The 16,957-nt window shown below is 29.4% G+C and overlaps 3 protein-coding genes across 5 annotated transcripts; 2 read left to right on the forward strand and 1 right to left on the reverse strand.

The window, feature by feature from the left end:
• The first annotated feature begins 65 nt into the window (after nucleotides 1–65).
• Nucleotides 66–2,229, forward strand: LOC145755343 (uncharacterized). The gene is made up of 6 exons (XM_082571568.1): nucleotides 66–318; nucleotides 638–746; nucleotides 821–973; nucleotides 1,135–1,226; nucleotides 1,401–1,518; nucleotides 1,847–2,229. Exons 1-6 carry the CDS (start codon nucleotides 154–156, stop codon nucleotides 1,918–1,920), a joined length of 711 nt encoding a protein of 236 aa, XP_082427694.1. The 5' UTR covers nucleotides 66–153; the 3' UTR covers nucleotides 1,921–2,229.
• A 95-nt stretch (nucleotides 2,230–2,324) lies between these two features.
• LOC145754829 (protein N-terminal asparagine amidohydrolase-like) lies at nucleotides 2,325–11,739 on the forward strand. 3 transcript variants are annotated; one of them, XR_014284155.1, is made up of 9 exons: nucleotides 2,325–2,470; nucleotides 2,820–2,951; nucleotides 3,354–3,537; nucleotides 4,012–4,116; nucleotides 5,009–5,246; nucleotides 5,600–5,695; nucleotides 6,369–6,551; nucleotides 7,092–7,159; nucleotides 11,054–11,739. XR_014284155.1 is itself a non-coding variant. In XM_082570964.1 (7 exons), exons 1-7 carry the CDS (start codon nucleotides 2,402–2,404, stop codon nucleotides 6,538–6,540), a joined length of 996 nt encoding a protein of 331 aa, XP_082427090.1. In that variant the 5' UTR covers nucleotides 2,325–2,401; the 3' UTR covers nucleotides 6,541–7,022. The 3 variants fall into 3 exon arrangements, 1 of the variants encoding a protein (XP_082427090.1); XR_014284156.1 differs by having other exon boundaries at nucleotides 7,092–7,150; XM_082570964.1 differs by lacking the exons at nucleotides 7,092–7,159; nucleotides 11,054–11,739 and having other exon boundaries at nucleotides 6,369–7,022.
• Nucleotides 10,044–12,201, reverse strand: LOC145754828 (uncharacterized). The gene has a single exon (XM_082570962.1). The coding sequence runs from the start codon at nucleotides 11,484–11,486 to the stop codon at nucleotides 10,425–10,427; it is 1,062 nt and encodes a 353-aa protein (XP_082427088.1). The 5' UTR covers nucleotides 11,487–12,201; the 3' UTR covers nucleotides 10,044–10,424.
• Between the last annotated feature and the right edge of the window lie 4,756 nt (nucleotides 12,202–16,957).

Genomic DNA, 16,957 nt, shown 5'->3' on the forward strand with positions numbered 1-16,957 from the left:
TTGGCTAAGATTTTAATTTTAATAGGTATTAACATATTTGTAACTTTATTTTATATCCTAGGCCTTGTTTTTTAAGTAAATTTGGATAAGTTGGTGACTGAAAATAAAACATGATTTTTAAAGTTTGTTTTTGACCAAAAATTTATAAAAAAAATGAAGAAAGTTAAACCCACTAGAAAACCATCAAGAGCAGATTTTATTGAAATAACAAATCAACGAAAAAAAACAGTAAACTCTAATGAATCAAGTTTTACTAAACCTGCAGCAAGATCGAATAAATTTACAAGACCAAGTTCATATTCACAGAGAAATTTAAAAGTAAGTTTTTTAAAATTTTATGTTGAAGCATACAAAACAAAATATAAAATGTATAAAATATCATTAATGTTTTAAAACATGGCTTGCACATACAAACATTTGTTAAATAAACTTTACTGTTTTATTCACTAATCTTTTAAATTTTGTGTTTTTATTGAAGTGCGCTCTAAAATGTTTTTGATAGCATAAAATTTTAGTATTTTTGTTAGTTATATATGTTGGTTTATAAAATGTTTAAAAAAATGTTTAATCTTGTTTAATCATTTTATATAGTTGTATTGTCATGTGTAGTAATTTGTGATTGTAAAAAATATTTTAGACAAATGAAATTAAAGATGCAATGAAAGATTCACATTCTGCTATTTACCACAAATCAGCTTTCTCAGTATCAGAAGATTTAAGTTTGATTTTTCCAGAGAAAAAAACAGGTAAAGCAATTTGAAAATAATTATTTAACCAAATTTATTTAAAAACATTTAGTTACAAAATTTTATTTTAACAGAAGTTGAAGACAACCCCACCCAGTGTCGTATTTGTCAATCTTACGAAGACTCAATTGAGAATCAACTAGTGACACCATGTGGCTGTATTGGCTCGTTACAATTTGTTCATCTCGAGTGTTTAAAGCGTTGGAGACAAACCAAAAGAGCTAAAGGTTTTTGTTATTTTTAAAAAAGTCAAAATTTTCTTTGCTGAATTGATTGATCGGAGCCTATTTTACTTATGTCAATTTAATGAAGATTGATGCTGTTTTAAATTATAGGGCTTAACATACAATTTTTTGTTAGTAATATATTTATTTTAAATTTGTTGTAGGACTTGACATTTGTATTTGTGAGTTATGCAAACAAGCTTATAATGTTGAACTACTTGGCCAGTCTGATGTCCCACCTGATAAAGCTGTTCAAGTCAGTTTCTTAATTAAGTTTTATAATTTAAACAATGTTGGGCCCTAACCTATTCTCTGCCCAAACCTTTTAAAAAATAACTTTATTAACTTTGATATGTTTTTTAATTTAAAATATTATTTTTATTGTTGGCAATACAACTTATTTTACATTGCGGTAAATAAATTGTTTCAGATGCAAGAGGATTTAAAGAAGTTGGTGAAATCTGGAATTTATTTAATGTTGTTGATTAGATCATGGAAGGGGAATATTGATCAAGCTAACCTCTCACTATCATCACTTGACTTGCAAGGTAGATTCATTAGATGTTAATAAAAGTAACAGAAAATAAAATACACATATACAGTATGTATGTAACCCTAGTAGGGCTGTGTACTAACTAAATAAACTTGTTTTAACCACAACATTTATTTAAATAGACCTAACATGCCAGTCTAGTTTCGTGGTAAACATTCTCTCTGGTATAAGGGCAATACAAATAGACTTTTAACACTTAAAAACACTTGACTATTTTTAGGCTATATGGCCTTTATTTATGCTATTGGGTACCCAATTTCTGTTATGGCATAGCAACATTGTTTTGTATATTTTATAACCTTGAACAACTTTAAATATTTTAGACACAAACTCTTCGGATTTAACTGAAAATTCAACTTCAAATTTTGATTATTCAAACTCAAATTCTGAAACCTGAAATGCAGAAATACCTAGTTTATATTGCAACATAACTTGTAATACTACATTCTTGCAGCATATATAATTTTTGCCAACATATTGTAATTGCAGGCCTCTACAGTTTAAAAAAGTGTTATTTCTTGTATAATTGTTTTAATCATTGCCTTATAATTGTGCCCAATTAATTTGTTTTAACTACGTAAAACTATTTATGTGATTTTGTAAGTTTTTGATTGTGTTAAGCTTTACCTATTAACTTATATTGTATTTGCATTCGTATTTGCAAAAAAATTGTTAAAAACATAAATATATTGAGGATAAATTATAATTACGGTAACTTGGTTCTCGTATATTAGACACCGGTTTTTCATTCCACGTTACGACCTGTCTTCTTTTGTTGTTATTTTTCACAAGGCTAACGAACTTACGCGAAACAATTTTTTACTAAACAGAAACGACAGAAAATCGTTTATTACTAACTCAAAAATTTTGTTCCAATTATGCCATTATATATCGGCAATGAAGCGGTGGAAAATGAACATTTAGAAAGTCTGGAATCGTTCTTGGAGGTAAATTTATTAATTTTTTCATTAAAAATTTTGCAACAATATTTTTAAAACATTAGGAAAGCCAAGTCTATCTGCCTGTTTTATATTTGTTCATGCGGGGTTGATAAGTTATATACAAAATGTGTTGTAATTTGCCATTGTGGAAAGTGAGTACGTCTTGTATATTTAACCCAAATTTAAGTAAATACGCAACATACGTCAGTACGTAGGTCAAAAATTTGAATGCGCGGTTACGCCATTTATTACGCCTGCACGCACAAGATTTCGTCGAAAAATTCCCTACTTTTCAGACTGGGTAATTTGTATGCTTATATAACCCCATTTTTACAAGAATCTAATTCTATTGCAGATTTACCTCGACAAATTTGACAAATCAGCTGCTTGGTTAAAAGATCAAGATGTAACAGAAATTAATGATGACTCAACTTGTCTTTATGCAATGGAGAAGGAAATGGCAGCAACCGGAATTTTTGACAATTCTGTAAGTGCTCATTCTTTGTTGGTGAACTGATAACCGACAGCATGGTGTAGTGGTCAGAACACTTAATTTAAACAAATGAGGTCCTGGGTTCGATCCTTACTGTGTGTAAAATCTTTCATGCTGTAGAGCCCTTAAGTAAGGCGCTTAAAACAGTATGAACTCCTGCTGAGCCAGCACTTATTCAGCAGAATTATATTTGGCGAGCAATTAAAATTGATAATTTTTTAAAATGCCAAATGCAACTTAAAATGGGTCGGTGTATTGTTCCTTTAAATTTAGGGTGTGAATTTGACCTTCTTACACTGAAAATAAATAAATAGACATAATAACTTCAAATATTAAAAAATTTCAAAAATACTGAAAAAGACATAATGACTTCAAATATTAAATTAAAATTTTTAGGTTACTTCTTTGGGAAGTGACATGATGACAACTTGTCACATTGTTGTTCTAAGATGTCGTGACACATATGCCACGGCACTGGCACATTTTGATGGAAGTGCCACAGAGGACACAATCTTTAACATGGTTAAAACTGTTCATGAAATCTCGTGTCACACCAAAAAATGTTCAAAGCAACGAAAAAGTAAGAAAATGATTTTATTGTTAGGATTTATTTTATCAAACTTATGTATAGGTTTACTATAATGCCTTACTAATTTGTTGTTACATTCTGGTTATAATTTGCTTTGTAATTTTGTTAAAAATCAAATACTGTTATATAAAGGTTTAGTATTTTATGTGCGGTAATTAATTATTGGTAGTATTAAACTAAAATTGAAAACCATGAATATATGTTAAGTGTTAACCTTTATTTTGTATTTATTTGTTAGTAACTTCACAATTTTGTTCGTAAAATTGTAAAAGGTGATAGGTTTTATATTTTTTCCATAGAAAAAGTGCTGTTGTGACATGTTTTGAGATATCTGTAAGCACCGGCTAAAGGGCAAATAGTGTGGCATTGGTAAAGCTTAAACTTAAAATCTTTCTGTTTGTGGTCTGATGCTTTAGCAGTACACCACACTACCAGACTTAACTAAACTTTAGTTTATATATTTAGGTTTAGTTTGTGATCTTCATATAGTAGGAGGTTTCAATGATGAAAGAAGACTTTCTTATAAACTATCCACCTCAATATTAACTGGATTCCATTCACTTCAAGTAGGTGAGACAAGCTTGATGATGTCACAGTTTTAATGTTGTTATCGTAAATATGATGTCATAAAAGATATGATAAAAGCAGCTGGTATATGGGGGTGGCTGTTATGTTATAATGACTCAGTAAGGTTTTGCTTACTAATTTATGATGGTGATATTCAATGCAGCATTTGCCATGTAATTGTTTATTTAAATTAGGGTATTGGTATTCTATTATATCAATCACACGTCTAAGATACTCATTATTTTTAATTCTCTTTTTATGATGAACAATGTTGTATTTACGATGTAGTATTATGATGAACAATGTCATATCTATGATGTAATATTATGATTAACAATAACATATCTATGATGTAATATTATGATTAACAATGCTATATCTATGATGTAATATTATGATTAACACTGCTATCTATTATGTCGTAAATCACTGTATTGTTATCCTTTTATAAATAGATTTCTAAACCTAAATGTAAATTATGTTTTACTTCACTTGATTACTTTAAAATTAAAATAATATGCCATACCATACCAGGGTGCCTATAAAACAGTTAGAATTAAACCCCCTTTCATTTAGAACACACTTAATGCATATAATTCATTTAATCCTGTATATTTTATGGGCACCCTGGTATGGTATTGCATTTTTTTTTAATTTTAAAGTAATCAAGTGAAGTAAAACATAATTTACATTTAGGTTTAGAAATCGATTTATAAAAGGATAACAATACAGTGATTTACGACATAATAGCCTTGTTAATCATAATATTACATCATAGATATGACATTGTTAATCATAATATTACATCATAGATATGACATTGTTTATCATAATACTACATGGTATTCAGCATGGTTTTATACTACTTTAATAAAAAAAAAACATTTTGTTTTAGATTTTTGTAACACTGTTGAACTCCATCTCGAAACTTTTTGTTGCTCTCCTTTAAACAACCAAAAAGTTGAAATCGATTCGTGCATCGTCGATTCTCCGGTGTTGTTCGGATTGGTGGTTGTCATAGCAACTGGCGAACTGAAATCAGCTGTTTTCCATGAGGACAACAAGGGTCCTGAGCTTGACTTGAGAGGAGCACGGAGTTTGCACTGCAGAGGTGGGATCCCTAATATTTATAGGTGAGTCTATATTTCTTTTATGTTCTTTGCTTTTAGTGTTACTTGTTATTAGACTGCTCTAAAGTCAGTATTTTAATTGTCATAATATAGTCGTGACTCTCAACTAATATTTGTTTTGTAAGCCCATAATATGACTGGATATTTTATCCACTAAACTTTATTAGTTATAAATTTTATCTTTTTAATGATTGTACAATATAAAATTACTGTTTTGGTGGAGTATATATATTTTTAGATAGAGTTTGGTAATCTTACCATATTAAACTATTAAATCGTGTATTTTTTTAGATATATATTTCATTATTATTTTTACCTATAAGGCAAGTTGTTTTAATCAAATTTTTGTTGTCTAGATGGCAGGACAGCAAGATAGTAATACAACCTTTTACTTACTCTCCTTTTCCCAGAATATCTTTATGGCTTCAACAAACCGATAACACTTTAAGAAAGTAAACCATAAGTACTTTTGTTTTAAGTAATATGCACATTAAAAAATGTATCTATTTATAATGTTTTAGTTTGCAACTGGTGGTAAGAATTTTTTTATTAGTCAAAAATCTATGCCTTACTCTTTTTTTTTGTATATATCTTTATCCTTGATGTGGGAAAGTCAAATGCGCGACATAGAGTAACATCAGTTACTCCGACCCATTCTCGAGTTGCCTGTGGCAGTTTGGGATATTATAGATTATAATTGCCCGATAATTATGCTGCTGATTAAGTGCTGGATCAGCAGGAGTCCATACCGTTTATAGTGCCGTACCCAAGGGTGCTACAGCATAAGCTCAGTGGGGATTGAACTCCTGACCTCATGTGTAGTGTAGCAAGTGTTCTTACCTCTACACCATGCAAATGGTTACTTGAAATATAGGTAGAAAATTCTCTAAAATACATTTTAAGAAAGTAAACTTAAGGTATTGCCTATAACAATATTTTTGGTAAGTGTATTTTGTTTACATAAATACATGGTATTTTTTACCTATATTTCAAGTTGCCATTAGCTATTTTAAATGTTTAATATTATACTTAATTTTGTTTTAGCCCTACCTGTACATAAGTTGTAAAAAGGGAAATTAGTTTTTGCTATTTTATTGTTTATTAAAAATATGATTTTTTTTGCAGACATATGTCCACTTCTCCTAAGGTTGAACCTCCAAACTTTGCCCCAAATCTTCGCAAAACTCTTCAGTTTATAGAATCCAATCCTGACCCTCTAACCTCAGTTTTTAAAAACTTTAAAGCAATTGAATATTCAAATATCGATGGAGTTTGGGAAAGGGTTGATCAAAGTTGACATCTATTCGGGTAAACTTTTAGAAAATTTGTTATTTTATTATAACTAGGTAATAGCCTCCCCTACGGTTGGATTTTTAATTATTGTAATATGGTTGCAACTTTTAACTAATCTTTGCCGGCAATAATTTACCCGCAAATGGCAGTTTTATTTATTTGTAGGCCTTCAAATCGGACATTTAGAGATTTATATACATATATACTATTAACTAAGTTTTATCATATATATATTTAAAGGCATTGGTATATAAACTGTATTAGTAATATGAATACCCAAAATTATACCTGAGAAACAATCTTTAAATGTTATAAAAGTCTAAAACTGCAAACTTACCATTTAAAACCCTGTTTAAATTTAAACTTTACATACAACTTATTAATTTACACAATTCTGTATTTTTAAATTACTTAAATTGTTCAAATTTCTTTGAAACTACCTTAACACAAGATCATAATTATGTTGTTCTCTTATGAGTGTATTGTTCTATACCTTCTACCTTGAATTGCTCTTAATTATTTTTTATAAACTTGTTTTTTTGTTTGTCACTGTAGAATCAAAATTGGACAAAAATGAACTGATTATTTAAAATGCAAGGTTGGAAGATTAACAAGTATGTTAGGTGATTTCACACACACACTTATATTGGGCACAATATTTTAAGATATATTGGTGAAGGATAAGTGGTATTTTAAATTAGTAGTTAACTGTTTAAATAGTTAAAGTAAGCTAAAGATATACCTACAGAATGAGTTTTTATATTACTTTATATAAAAAGTAAACTAAAACTAGAAATTAATAGCAGAAACAAATTAGTTGTTGTTTTTACGACATGAGGTATTTGGTTTGATCTGGACTGCTTACATAAACGATATTTTTTTATATATTTTTATCCTTGATGTGGGAAAGTCGAATGCATGACTTAAAAATAGAGTAACATCAGTTACTCTGACCCAGTCTCGAGTTGCCTTTGGCAGTTTGGGATATTATAGATTATAATTGCCCAGTAATTATGCTGTTGATTAAGTGCTGGCTCAGCAGGAGTTTACACCGTTTATAGCGCCTTACTCAAGGGCGCTACAGCATGAGATCAGTGGGGATTGAACCCACAACCTCATATGTGGTGTAGCAAGTGTTCTTATCACTACACCACGCTGCCGAGTATATGAACTTCTGACGAACCCAAAAAGCATTTGGCAGATTGATTATAATCTATAAAATCCGAAGCTAGAAAAGTTAACTCAAGACTGGGTCTAGGTAACTTATGTTACTTTATGTTTGAGCTGGTAAGGCAGTCTTCCTATATCAATGGTAAGTAAAAGAAATAAAACTAATCCAGTATACATTTTGCTATTGTAGCGTATTTTATATTTAATAAACACACTTTTTTTAGTATTTACAAAATTAACGACTTAATATCTTATTTAAATAGAATCACGTTAGTATAAACATAAAACAAAGAAATACACTAGTATAATTGATCTGTGAAAAGCAACCCACTTATCTTAAACAAGAACATTATCAACTAGTATGAGAAATGGGGGCAAAACTAAAGGCGTAGTGCTGTAGACCAAAAAGGCGTTAAACCGGAACGATTACGTCACAAAACACTGTAAAAAGGCAATAAAGCAAGCAACCACTCACGTTACACTATGTACTAATTAAAGTATGACAGTTGCTGAAAACGGTTTTTAAAAATCTGTGATCTGATAAAGTTACATCAATATTTTATATGCATAAATACAAAGATAAAACATCTGTGTCTAACAACACATTTGGTATACAGGCATATTAATCAATATTATTTAATTTAATAAACTGCACGGCGTAACGAAAAACAATATATAACAATTAGGGATGGGCCAATCGAATCCGAGTCCGAGTACTCGGCCCGAGTATTAGGAATATTTTAATACTCGTGCTCGTCGAGCATTTTTTAGTACTCGGACGCCGAGTAATAATTTGCCATTTAAGATCGTATACGATTTACTAAACATAAAAAAAATTTTGCCTTTTTCTAATAAATTATAATCTACTCTCAAATATATCACGTTATTTAGGCAACAATTGCGCAACAAATACACTTTTTACATAGTAAAATTTTACGCATAATAAATTTGAGACTTTTACATTTTTGTTTGGACTTAAAATGATATTCCTATCAGCGGTAGGTAGTTTTGTCAACGTTAAACCTTTTATAATCCATAAATACGTGTTTTTTGGCAAATTTGGCATTTTAAAATTATGCGGGAAAGATTCTTGTGAACAGTTATATACGTTTAAATGACGTCATAACCGAGTACTCGGACTCGGCCGAGTATCGCAACAAAATACTCGGGCTCGTCGAATCCGAGTAATTTGGATTTCAGCCCATCCCTAATAACAATACCGGCAGCGTGGTGTAGTGGTAAGAACACTTGCTACACCACACATGTGATCCTTGGTTCAATCCTCACTGATCTTATGCTGTTGCGCCCTTGAGTAAGGCGATGTAAACGGCACGAACTCCTGCTAAGCCAGCACTTGATCAACAGCATAATTATCGGGCAATTATAATCTATGATATCCCAAACTGCCAAAGGTAACTCGAGACTGGGTCGGAGTAACTGATGTTGCTGATGTTACCTTATGTTTAAGTAGCGCATTCGACTTTCCCACATCGAAGATAAAGATATACTTAAAAAATATATAGGATATATCACATTAAAAAATTTAGTTAAAAATAAATTCCATGCGCTTTTTTATTTTTAAATGTATTCTTTTGGGGCGTGACAGAATTAAGTGCAAATCTTTAAAATTAACGATTATTGCTTTCGCCTAAATAATTAATTAACTGATCTTTTGTTTATATTGAACAGTTAAAATATTAATTATTAATGAAGCTAAAAAGATAATAGGTTTTAACTAAGTTTATGTTTATTTTGAAAGCTTTATTTATTATTTAAATTAAAACAACGCACTTAAAATGGAGTTAAAATTATAAAGTGTTTTTTTGTTTATTTGAAAACCTTATATATCCATCAAAAATTATTTTTTTGTTAGCGTGTTGTAGTGGTTAAAAATTAAGGGTTACAACACGAGGTGCTTGCTTCGAATCCCACTACTTCTACGTCGTAGTGTCATTATTGTGTAAGAAGGTACAAATTTCTGTCGAGCCAAAAATTTTCTGTCGAACCAAAAAAACAATTAACAGATTAATTATCGGGCGATTATAATCAACTAAAACGTCAAAATAAAATACCAAACAAAAACCTATTTTTAAAGTTTTAAAAAATAAGGTTCAAAATTTAACTTAGTTTTTTTCTTTTGCCAAATAAGGATTTAATATTACTATTAAACTTACAACTATGCTTGTAAAAACTTTATTTTATTAAAATATCTGACTCATTTTGTCCAAAGTTAACTCCCAACCGAAAATTGTTTTTATTTAATAGGTTTAAAATAATAAACAATAGTTCAATGTTTTGTATTATTTAAATATAAGATGGAAACCAGATTTAATGCGGTTAAAAAATAAATTTTAATTACCAAATTTCATTTTCAATTTAAAAAAAATTAAATCTGTTTTTAAAATTTAATTTTCGAAAATATTTTTACAATCTCGCATAGCTAATAAAAAAACACAATATTGCTAATAAACAATGACGTCATATTACAGTATTGTGACGATATATCACACACAATAAAGAATCGAATACAAAAAAATAAATTTACAGTGAATAATAAAAAAAGAAATAGAAGAAAAAGTAAAATATTTCTTAAAGTTTTAATTTTAAAAATCACTAATTACAATTTTTATAGCGAAAAAGTAATAAAAAACATCACATTAAAATCGAAAAACAAATCATAATGAACAAAAATAATAATTTAAAATTATTTTGTTATTTTTAAACATTTTCCAACTTCGAATTCGAATCATATTTATTTTCCCCCTCATCTGAAGTATTAACAATTAAAAACTTTGTACATTTTTGCCCGAATTTGATCCTAAAGGTCGAACAAAATGGAAATAAACGATACCTCCAATCCACAAACGTACAAACTGTTGAAATATTGTTTATAAGCATGTCCAATGCAATGAAGTTAACCCAGTAGTAACGCATATAATCTAAGCTTATTAGCATTATCATTATGGCCATAAACAACGACGATAATACACATAAACTAGCGCACCAGGCCAGGCGTTTTATAAGACGGTGAATATCAATCTTAGAGCCTGAAAAAAGCACTGAAATGAACATACATTTGTCCGTAGAATGTTTAGGGTTCGTTCTTAGCAATGGGTGCACAATTAAATAAAGTAAAATGATCTGAAATAAGAAAATGGCGGAAATAAATGTGATCGCGCACGGTAGCACGAATCGATAAGTCGCGACGTGGTCCCATATGACGTCACAACCATATTTATTTGCGTAAAGTGTATAACTTGACACAAACACAGAACTGTTTACTCCAGTAAGGATATAAATAGCTGCGATAATTACTGTACTTAACATGCCTTTAACTTTATTTACAGAGCCAGCTTTAAGAAGGGGGTCTGCATAGAATTTACGCTGTCTCGCCCATAAGATTGTATAAGAAAGTCCAGCTCCTATGCTGTACAACCCACCCCCGGCCCAGTGTATAATAGTGCAAGCACGGTCGCTTAAATTCCCGGAGTAAAGTTCGACTATGATTCTCATATCACAAAGGAAAGTCACCACAGCCGACGCTATGACTAAATTGTTAACAAAAGGCTTCTTTTGCTTACGTCTGTCACCGCTCCAATTATACACAACAAGAGCGATAATCAAGTAAGTAGTAAGCACTGTTAAAATAACAGCAAAATATCTTCCGTCCCTTAGAGTTGCCATAATTTTCTCACATGTCTTTATAGAGGTTACGTTATAACCATAGCGGCATGGTAGTGTTGTATGTGGTGGTTGTGTTGTAATATTAATGTCATCCATTTCCTATTAGTGAGTAATTCGCAATTTAAAACAACTATTATTGTTCAATGTAGAAAATCAAGGCCTACATTAAAACGCTGTAAAAACACAAGTTTAATTTAATTAGGTTAAGTAATTCTATGCGTTTCATGTTGACAGAAGTAATTCCATTAATTTTGGCAAAGTCAATAAGCTTTTAAGTATACTGGATGTGCATTACGATATTTAAATGCTCAATAATATTAACTGATATCTAAACATTACAAATAACTACATCTCATTATCAGTTTAACTCTATTAACAATCCTTATAACTCAGACCTTGTTTTTTTAATTGTTTATTTAAATAGACCATTGTTCCTTTATTGCATTTTTTCAAGCATTGACAACAACAATGGTCTTTATCATTCTATTGTAAGTAGCTAAATAACAAACACGTGCACATTCTTATATTGTTACAGTGTATCAGACTAAAACTAAAAGCTCGTATACACTTCAGCACCAACTTTAATATATCCTGTTAAAACGCGAAAAAGGATTTAGATTCGAAATTGTCTTTTTTAGCCTCGTACGCTCTTTAAAATTATGATCCAATAATTAAACAGTAAACTAAAGATAAAATGTGTATTCAACGAAATTTGCACAATTTTGTATTTTGCAATATTTTTTTGTAATTAAATCAAGCGTAAACAACTGTTTTGTGTAAATTCTGTATAGAGGGTTTAACCGCGTTCCAAGCCACTTAACTTAAATTACCCCATCCGGCCTCAAAATTCTAATTTTTTTTGTTCTTTCAAGGGTGAAGTTTAAAACCAAATACTCCAAGTTTATTGTCGTTGGTTAAACTTGTAATTTAAAGCGCCAAGGGTTCGCTGTTTTGACGCTATTTGCTGCGAGTATATTATAACTTGTTTACCGAAAATAAATTCGTTTCTAATACCTACTTCAACCGAAATATCTCGCTTTAATTACCCCCTGTTAACTTCCTTTAAACTTCACTACATTCTAGTACTTAAACGTTTTAAAACCTGCACGAAACACTGACATTTAAATCACATCGATAGCGACCTCGCAAAGTTTATGACGTCACAAGCTTCCGATTGTATGTGTTAGCGCTGTGTCGAATTGTCGATATTGTGGCGCCAATTATGACGTGCATTGTGGTGTTTTTGTTGATTTCAGCTTTGTAATAATGACTTAAGTGAAATCTGGATTTTTTGTTTTTAGTTTAGCAATAACAAATCAATATTGGAATTTTAAATAATTTTTTTTCTGTGTGAAATTATTAATAAACCTGTTTTTCCCATCATTTATTTAACAATTATATAAAACAAGTGAAGCAGCTTGCCAAGCCAACGTTTTTTTAGGGTTTTTTATGCAACCGAAACTACAATTTAAATAATATTTGAATATTTGTTTTTTTTCCCACATTTTAACAATTGTTTAACACAAATATTGAAAACAACCCGATCTCCCTTTTTTACAGATTTTTCACGCGCCTTGAATCTCACAATAATTAAAACGATATAATAAACAAAATATAGTGGTACTATAGGGAAATTACAAATCCAATTTTACGGTTTAAAATAAAGTAATTTTACAGTAATTTTACGCTAAACCAATTTTATTTAATTTAGCTATATACACATTTAAAAATTTAATGAATAAATTATAAGAAAAATTTAAATAGTTAAAATTTTAATTTATTTCATTATTTTTTTTGTTATATAACCCAGCTTTAACAAATAAGCTATTTTTTTATTACATTCTTATACAGTACATTTTCGAACTTCTGTTGAGCCAGCACTTAATCAGCAGTATAATTACCAAGCAATTATAATCTATAATATCCCAAACTGCCACAGGCAACTCCAGACTGGGTCGGAGTAACTGATGTTACTCTATGTTTAAGTCGCGCATTCGACTTTCTCACATCGAGGATAAAGATAAATACAAAAAAAAAGAAGTTTTTAAAGCGCCTGGGACATCATAAAGTAACTTGACTTTGATAAAGTCGTTGGGTCTTCGAAAAAAAAAATTTAGAAAAAAAATTTTGTTATGACGTGTTTTTATAAAGTTAGGAGCGGTTGAAATCGTACTACACTAAAATCCTAACAAATCCATTGTGACGTCAGAGGTGGCCCTTAGGCCTAAAAATAGCAAATATTTTGCTGTTTGCACTGTGTTTATTTTAACTTTAAACGTATTTTTAATCAAATATTTTATGTGTTTTTCAACAAAATGTTTAATTTGTAATTCGGCTAAGCTTTGCCTACAAAAATAATATCGAATATGGTAAAAAAGCATTACAAATCTTATTAGTAGTGCGTGCGCACATTTTTATTCAAAACGGAGCGTAATTGTACAATTGCGCAGTTTACAAATAACAAAAGTTGGCAAATGATTGATTTTAAAGTTTGTTATCTTGTATTTACTACATTTACGCAAACTTGTAAGTTTTGGTTACGTATAGAAATAGTTTGTTCAACGTGAAGTAAAAAACAAAAAAATATAAGCTACTCGAAAATATTAAAATTGTCACAACAAATCCTTTGTGACGTTAACAATAATAACAAAGAAATACGCAGAGGACAAAATATTAAAAGTCATGGCAAAAAAGTACCCTATTTAGTCTAAATTTAAAAAGTTCCGTTTAAATATTTTGTATTTATTAAAAACTGAAAAAAATACAGTGGAAACATATCTGGTCGGGGGCCGTAAGAATGCTGATGAATTAGGCAAATTGTTTAGTTTCCACGAATTTCCGGGAATCAAAAATTGTGCGTCAAAAGATTCAGTTTGTGCAAACGATATGATTTTAAAAGAGTGGCAAACATCATCACGTTGTAAAATTCCCCTTTTTCTAAATATTTATGTTAATATTTCAAACATCTTCGTGTTTTATTATTTCTTTTAATAACTCTAAGATCTTTTTTAAGTAGCCCTAACCCCATCGCATAAGTTGTCAGTAGGCCACATGCCTATTCTTCTAATAATTAGTAAAAAAAGGATAAAGCATTCTTTTAAATAAATCTAAATTAAAAACTAACTTGTGATAAGATTCCTTAATTGCATGACACTATAATTTTGTTCTAAACCAAATAGGCTGTTTCTAAAACTCATTGATTAAGGCAAACACCTTTAAAGCCTAGGTGAGCAGTTTTGCAAGCAAGCACCGTTATCTTACTGTTCAGTTTTCTAATTTCCCTACAGCATACTGATTGGAAAACGGAACTTATAGAAACCCAGTTGTCACATGGCACTTTATTTACATAAAAACTTATTATTAAATAAATAAAAAAACAAAAAAGACGGCCTAGCTTCGCTGTTTAGCAGTAAGGCTAAGTGATACTAAATATTTTTTAAATTGTTTCTTAAAAAGCAGGAGCTACTTATAATTTGTATTTATTTTAACTGATTTAAGTATTTTGAATAAGTTCACATATATTATAAACATCTTACTAGTTCGTATTTTACAGCCTGCCTTCACGCAAACTTGATTTAAAGTTCTCAAAAACGTGTGTACTAACAATATCAGATTTGTTTACCCTTCCCAATTCGGCGTCAAAATACTCGGGTTATAACATATATTAAATAAAAGTTCCATTTTCCAAAAGAGATTTATTAAAAGAAACTGAATCATATTTGCTTTCTTCTTGGCAAAACATATTAACGCCGATAAAATAAAAATATTTCTGCACACGCGATTAAATCAAAAAAAAAATTCTTTCCAAAATGGCCACGTTAGGCCACTTCTGACGTCACAAGTAAATTCACAACGGTTCGTGGGATTTTAACAGTATTTATTTTTAAATTACTGTAACTTTCCAAAACTGAAATAAAATTAAGATATTTTTTGTAAATAAATTACAAAAAAATATAAACTTTTGTCGTAAATGCAAAAATATACTTTTACTAACGTTTGCAAAATGCATGTCCCAGGGGCTTTAAACGTTAAAATAATAAACAAACGCTGTAATAAAATTCCTCATTAAAAACACGTCAATTTTAAATCTTTGCGAAATGTTTACAATTAAGGTGCCTTCCACTTTCTATGTTTTTATCATCAATTATATTACCTCACAATACTAGCAACATATTTCACATACAAGAGGCAATAACAACAAAATATTTTACTTGTCTTTTAAAAAACAGCGTTTTTATTGATGTTTATTGAAATTTCAAACCAACTTTGCGTTTTTTACAATATAGCTTGTCTTTTATTATTATCTTGATTTAAAGAAATATTTTTAGCTTGAATTGAATGTTAACAATTACATGTATTCTATGTTTATTTAAAGGCACCTTTACCAGCTTTTAAGTAATTATTTGTGGTTGAAAATCAATGACAAATTTCTTGAGTCGAATTTTAGATTTAAGATGCACGTAAAGTGCGGTTGAAACAGGAGAAGTCAAAACGGTTAAAATAAATAATATATATCATTTTAAATAAATTGTTCCTTAATTGAACTTAAAGTATTATAAATAAAACATTATTTCGCATTTTTTCTAAAGAAAGTAACGTTATTAAAAAAAATTAACCTATATAAATTAAACGTTTAAAAATAAATAATTCGTTTAATCTGTTATTTTAAATGACTTGTCCCTGAATTCACCTTAAATAATAACTCATTATTTTGCAATTCTAAAGATCGGAAGACCTTAAAAAATTAACACAAGTACTTAACAAAAATTTTTCAAACGAAGTTTTCAAAACGATGTTTTTGTCTTATTTGTTAAAGCTTAAAAAAATCAATTTTTAAAATTTAGGTTTTACTTTTATTAACATGTAAAATAATATTAATATTGACATATAATTGGATATTGGTGTTTACATTGTTAAGCTTATTCAAAATAACTCGTTTTTATGTTCTAAGTGACAACTAACTGAATTTGTAAACAACCAAATTAATAAATAATTCATTAAACTTGTTTTGTTGATGTAAAATATGACATGGATTTTGTAAACTCAATTCGATAAACTAAATAGTTTTAACTACGACTTATACGTCAGCAATTTACCAGAAGATTGATTAATAATTTGTTATAGTAATAGTTGAGCTTGATCGCTGTAGCTAAACTCTTGATTAATTAGGTAAATACCACTAAATTGCCTCTGTAAATGACTTTGAATTCATTTTATGTAAAATCATAAAACGCTTAGTCACGTGGATATATTTATGCGTCATAATCGATATTTTAAAACTATTATGACGTGATTCTAAATTTTATTATTTTTATATTATGCATTTTTTTCTAGAAAACATAAAACGGTCTAGTCATCTAATATTTATTAATACCACATTTAACTGAACAACTAACATCTATATAAGGGACCATTTAAAGGGTAATAAACTGTTAAATTACACTTGTTCTACGTAATGCTTAAATAATACGTGTAATTAAATTGTACGTTAATCTATTTTTGTCGAATAACTATTTTTGCTTTACAATTAAATTGGCTGAATAAGTGTTACATGGGTCAATAATATC

This window comes from Corella eumyota, chromosome 6 (assembly GCF_963082875.1).
Source record: "Corella eumyota chromosome 6, kaCorEumy4.1, whole genome shotgun sequence".
Taxonomy (NCBI): domain Eukaryota; kingdom Metazoa; phylum Chordata; class Ascidiacea; order Phlebobranchia; family Corellidae; genus Corella; species Corella eumyota.

Bases quoted from the DNA above. Each gene is read 5' to 3' on its own strand.
- LOC145755343 (XM_082571568.1), top strand. From the start codon at position 154: ATGAAGAAAGTTAAACCCACTAGAAAACCATCAAGAGCAGATTTTATT. The intron at 1,227-1,400 runs GTCAGTTTCTTA...AAATTGTTTCAG, and splicing joins CACCTGATAAAGCTGTTCAA to ATGCAAGAGGATTTAAAGAA. The intron at 1,519-1,846 runs GTAGATTCATTA...TAAATATTTTAG, and splicing joins ATCATCACTTGACTTGCAAG to ACACAAACTCTTCGGATTTA.
- LOC145754829 (XM_082570964.1), top strand. From the start codon at position 2,402: ATGCCATTATATATCGGCAATGAAGCGGTGGAAAATGAACATTTAGAA. The intron at 2,952-3,353 runs GTAAGTGCTCAT...TAAAATTTTTAG, and splicing joins CCGGAATTTTTGACAATTCT to GTTACTTCTTTGGGAAGTGA. The intron at 4,117-5,008 runs GTGAGACAAGCT...ATTTTGTTTTAG, and splicing joins ATTCCATTCACTTCAAGTAG to ATTTTTGTAACACTGTTGAA.
- LOC145754828 (XM_082570962.1), bottom strand. From the start codon at position 11,486: ATGGATGACATTAATATTACAACACAACCACCACATACAACACTACCA.